General features: G+C 30.4%; 1 protein-coding gene across 1 annotated transcript in view; it reads left to right on the top strand.

The window, feature by feature from the left end:
• LOC107437058 (dynamin-1) overlaps positions 1 to 6,000 on the top strand; it is a gene marked incomplete in the record, with an annotated part of 39,643 nt that overhangs the window by 28,648 nt on the left and 4,995 nt on the right. Inside the window, 3 exon segments of the mRNA XM_043049395.2 lie at positions 165 to 301; positions 2,602 to 2,756; positions 5,409 to 5,541. Coding sequence (XP_042905329.2) covers positions 165 to 301; positions 2,602 to 2,756; positions 5,409 to 5,541 — 425 coding nt within the window.

The following is a 6,000-nucleotide window of genomic DNA, read 5'->3' as shown; positions in this document are numbered from 1 at the left end:
CACAAAGTTCTAAATACAATTGCATATTTTATGTTATTTTAAAATCGATATTAGGCGAATCCAAATTTTGTTTTTTAATTCTGTACGCAACTTTCTTAACATAATATGCATTTAAAAAATCTAATAAAAGCTCTAATTTCATTTCATTGTGTGTTATTTCAGAGCAGGCATTGCTATACCTAGTCTTTCTCTGGATGCAATGAACAACATTTTATTACAACAGTACAAAGTTCCCATGGCGCAGTCTGTTACTTGTATTAAAGAAGTATTGAAGGCAGCAATTGCAGAAGTCTCAAAGTCTGTAAGTGTAGTTTTAAGAGAAGTCTATGTTATCTCTACTGTTGTGTGTTTGGGACAATCTAAACAATTTCTAGATTCCAATAATCAATCAGCCGATTAGCTTCGTAACTCAAAAAAATATTTTCTATTAATCTTGATTTGACTGACGAAATAAATATACAGGGTGTTTATAAAGTCCCGGACCCATTTTGATGTTTAATAACTCATAAAATAATAAAGATAGATTAAAATTAATAACATAAATGGTTAGATAGACTCAAAAAGTTTCATGACCCTTGTCAATGAACTTCCACGTGTGCCCCCTTCGTCGCACGGAGAATATCAAGTCGATATTCAATTTCATGCCAGGTAGCGGCAAGCATGTCGGCATCCACAGAGGCTATTGCGGTTGTAATTCTGGCTTTTAGGTCATCAATGTTCGACACGATCCTCCTGTAAACATTGTCCTTTATAAATCCCTAAAGAAAATAGTCCAGCGGCGTTATATCAGGTGATCTTCGTGGCCAAGGAATTGGACCTCCTCGCCCAACCCATCGTCCTGGAAAATGGTTTTATGTTGCAGCAAAATCGGTACTGAGATATCAAATTTTAAAAATGGAATTAGAATTTGGTCTTTAGAATTTAGAATTAGAATTAGAATTAGAATCTTTAGAATTTGGTTTCTCAGGAACTATTCGACCGATTTCGCTTAAATTTTGTACTTTACTAAGTAAAATTACGTTCTTTAAAATGATGCAAAAAACTATATCGTAGAGTTCGTTTTTTTGCCTATTACTTAATTAAAAAATACATAATTATTAAAAGCTGTTTTTTGCATGGAATTATATCTTTGGAATAACTAATTTTATAACAGAGTAAAAATTTCTCAATTCGCTTAAATAATTCTTAAAGTATAGTGAAGTACGCAAAGAGTGACATTAACATTTTTCTACACGTAGGTTAGATTTTAGTTTCTTAAAACTTTTCAAACTGAATAATCAAGTGGCTGTTACGAAAAATTTTAAATTTTAATGTTGATATTTCTAATTTAAATGTTTTGCTGTGCTTTGTATTCATGTGCTGACAGTATAATTGTTTTCTTTATATAACTTTGCACTTTTAGTACTTACTTTATTTAGACTTTTGTAATTTTCAGATAATTTTTGAATATAATATTTTGGTAGTTCTTACAATCTGTTTTCTTCATTTATTTGGTCTAAGCATTTTAATCTATACGTTGAATATGTTTACTAATTGCATATTTAGCTTTTCCTCATTTAATTTTAATAAATACCTTAAATCATTGAGTAATGGACCTAACTAGTTTTGGAGTGCGATATATGAAAATTCCTAATTTTCCATGTGCGCTATAACATTAATTATGCAATTGTAAAATTTTTTCTCAAATTTGTATACTATATTAAGTTTTTGGGCCACTAAGCGAATACCTAGGTGGTTCTATTGGTCATTATCATTACTGGTGTAAACCTTAATTATTACTGTCCTATTATAATATAATTTTTACCTTTTTACATTTTTCAAAACTTTTTATCAAAATTTGTGAAGTCCGCTCATTAATATTTCCCCTATCATCGCCTGTTACCAGAGAATCGACCGTGCAGTGAAATTCTACACGATAACACGATGCTGTTTAGTTTGTTTCGAGATTTTCAAAGCCAAACTAGTTTATATCCAATCCATCTTTTCTCTTGCCATACCCTAAAGAGAGCATTTTTCAAAATTTTAAATACACACTTTAAACATTTTCTCTGGAATCACTCTTAACTTGTTTCGAAAAATTTATTTTTGTTGAAAACAGACTGCTTTGAGGGAAATTTAGTTCCCTTCGCGGGCATTTCACAAAATTATTTGAATGAAAAACGAACCAAATGACTTCATTAATCGGCTATTTGCAATATCTGCAAAAGAGAGCTATTTTTTTTTCAATAGTGTTAAATGAACTTATTTAGATAAATGAAAAAAACAACAAATTATTTATTCTTAATTTAAACTAAAATATTTCTTTTAGTACGAACGCAATGGCAGCAATAATACAAAGCACACATTTTGATGCTACAATAATTTTATAAATATACAAAAACAAGCGCTGTCACAAAAGATTCCTACAGATCTCTGGATTACGTAAATTTGACTCATTAGAAAAATTTATTCCTTTTCACAATTTCGGATAGGATAAATTATACAGCCCTGCTTAAATTAATAACAAATCTCTTTCAGAATCAATAAAATGTTCTTATCATAGGGGTATGAAAAAAAATTACCTTTTTTAAATGTTTCTAATTTCAAGAAACTCTTTTGTAGTTGGACCGATACTCATCGTTGCGAAATGATGTGGTTTACCTAATCGAAGCTGCCATAGAAAAGGAAGCGGATAATTGTAAAGAGATACTTCTGAACCACATAGACTCCAATATGTACCACATTAACTACCACCATCCTGATGCTGACTATACTGTGTAAGTACTACTTTATTTTATTCCAACTTTATACAAAAGAACTTAAATCAGTTAAGCTTGACAAGGATTAAGAAACATAATAATAATATTAAAAACACGACAGATGGTGATAAACAAATTAGATTAGTACTCCCACAGGGTATCACATTACTGTTTTCTTTCTTTTTTTTACCTTAAACAAACAAAAATAGAAAGAAAATTGCATTAAAGAGAATTATAATTACATAAATCATTGTACAGAGCAGCGATCATAGAGCCCTAAATGATTACGCTCGCTTTCTGCGGAAGCCCAACTTAATAAATTAAGCACATAACTTAATAAATGAGACATTATGAACTTACTCCAGCCTTCTTTTGCAACCAGCTTAGTCACTTTTTATAATTATCCTTTTACCTTGTCTTCGGGGTCGAGTTCAAAATTACAAGACTACGGAGTTGAACATTAGTAGTTGTAAATCCAAAATTAGGTCTGCTGTTCAACGGCGGAAATAAAATATATTTATCATTAGAGTGGCTCAGGGGATTGAGCATTCGCTTTCCAATGAGGTGAACCCGGTTCGAACCGCAACTATGGCTAGTCTATAAGAATTCCGCACCCGGCGGCCATCGACCACAGTGCTAACGTAAAATATCCTTAGTGGTAGACGAGTCATGGATTAGAATTCCCTTGTCGTATGGCTAACTGTGGGAGGTTTCCGTGTTCTTCCTCTCAATATAATGCGAGTTAGTTGCATCAAAAAAGGCTTTAACGAAGGCAATTTTCTCCCAATCCAGGAGTTCCATTGTCCTCCGAATTGGGTTCAAAATTACAAAGCTACGGGGTTGAACATTGGTAGTCGTAATCTCAAACTTTGGACGGCTGTTCAACGACGATTATAAAATAAAGTTATCCATTACAACATGTACACTTTAATGGTAACTAAGATGACTTCACAGGACAACTGTATTTAAATATTCTTATTCTTCAACCAATTCTCCAATCCTAACACCTTTATTAGATTTATACAATATAACCGAATTTTCTCACAGTGTGACTGTGTGTGTTCTTAAAACCTTCTTCCCAGAAAAACTGCAAAAAAGTAAATAATTATTAATTTGTAATTTTTCTTATGTGTAATATTGAATTTATTTTAAGTAATAAACTGAACACGAAAATTGTATTTTAAAGTCTTGTGCTATTGGCTTAAATGTGTCAGCATTTCATTTCACAAAGCATTTCACAAAGTTCTAAATACAATTGCATACAACAGCAATTTTTTTCTTTTTCTGTATGTGCGTGTGTGTTTATATCGTCGTAGAAAGTTTAGATAATTTAAAGTGTGTACTACTTTTTCTTGAAGAATTAAAACGAAGTATCATTTCTTAATTTTCCTTTTTAAAAATGTAAATATTGTTAAAATTGAAACTTTTGTTTCGAAATTTGCTGGTTTAGTAACAATGAATAAATCAGCGAAACTATTTATATTTTTAAACTTTTCCAAATTAAATAACTAAAGATTTTTGAAATATTTTAAGGAGGGTTTTTTTCCGCTTCTATTTCCCTCCCTCTCCTCCTGAATAAATTTCTATAGGTTACCTAGACAAAATAAAATTGATAAATGCAAAAAATAGTTTTGAAACTACTCTCCTAATTTTTCTTCTAATAACTCTTGAGGAAAACTATTTTTATTAATGTTGGTTTATGTTTACTAAATACATACATTATAGTATACAAGTATGAAAACATTCCATGCTGATTTGATAACAGACAGAGGAAGTAGGATTTTAAATTAAAAGTTTTTACGGAAATCATTTTTAATTTTCTGAAGAAACATGTCTTATTTTTAATTATTCACTTCTAAATATTTTGCTTATTTATTAGAGATGAAAACAATTTTAAGCCCCTTTCAGTTTTATTTTAATTCTCTAACTTTTTCCTCCGCCACAACTACACAAAAATATTAATTTTTTTGAACTTCAAAATTTCGATTCAATTAAGTAAAAAACAAAAGTACTTGTGTTTCAGATAGAGAAATTAAAGTAGAACGGCACAAAATTGGATCGTTTAGTAAAAAAAATCATTAAAAGGAATAACCTGTACCAATTCTGTCACTTTTGCCTTTTGGTACATTAAAAATTTTATATGGTGTGTTAAATACTAAGCTATTGCAACGTGTTATAATTTGTAGTAATTGCTTGGAGTTATTTTTTTGAGAATTTTTATCACTGTTCTACAAGGTGCGGCACGTGCTATTACCGAATTGGAAAGTAATGGAAGTTGTATAAGGTCCTATATTCTGACGTCATTACCCGAGAGGGAAACTAACTAACTGCGTTTTAGAAGCGTGGCTAATCGAGCAATTTTGAATATTAGTTACAAAATAACTAGTAAATCCACTAAATTGAAATTAGTGCCTGTTGTCATAAAATTGCATGAAATTTTGTTTTAAAAAATATAAAAAATATCGTGCAGGTTCCTGATTGAACGAGTTTTGATGTTTTTAAACCTGCTTCCTTCAATAGTGATTTGTTAGATTCTAATAACGTTTTCATTTTTTTCTTTTTTAACTATTAGCTTTCGTCCCTTAATATCATCATTTTCTAAGAATGTTTAGAGGTAATTAGCTTCTACCTCTTGTTTGAATAGTTATATAATTTTGAATTTATATCTAGGTGTAATAATGCGGCTCCTCCTGCTGGCCCAGTCAAACTTTGGGAGAACTCAACAGCGATTGAAGAAGAAACTGTGGAGAATACAGAAGGTGTTGCAATTGGCTGCACTATGCCTTCCACGGAAACTTTAGTGGTACTAAGTAGTTTGTTATGGTTAAAAGCTAAGTTAAAACTTTTAGCTAAGCTGCATTAAATGAACAGTTAAGATATTTATTGTGTTTTTAAAGAAAAGCTCACCTTTTCAAACAAACATAAGCTCATCTTGTGAGCAGTAGAACAAAACAAAGGCTAAACTAAATCGATTTTAAACTAGAATTCTATAAAAGATTAAAAATAATGCAAACAATATTATAATCTATATAAAAAATGCTAAATAATGGTTCTGTTTAAAATAAGCAAACTATAGTTTTCTGTTGCAGTTTAACTCTTTTTATCCCTTCAACTACGTTAAGAATATTTGCTCATATGTAAATATAATAGGAAATTTCTACACATTTTGCAGAAATTTTTGTAAGTTGTAATCGGGAACTTCAAGGAAAAGGAAATTTCGTTTAGCAATAGAAAATGAACTCTAAAAGATTTTTCATAAGAT

The sequence above is a fragment of the Parasteatoda tepidariorum genome, chromosome 4 (genome assembly GCF_043381705.1).
Source record: "Parasteatoda tepidariorum isolate YZ-2023 chromosome 4, CAS_Ptep_4.0, whole genome shotgun sequence".
In the NCBI taxonomy this organism is placed as follows: domain Eukaryota; kingdom Metazoa; phylum Arthropoda; class Arachnida; order Araneae; family Theridiidae; genus Parasteatoda; species Parasteatoda tepidariorum.
Note: the sequence above shows the minus strand (reverse complement) of the source record. Positions and strands in the feature narration are given on the sequence as shown.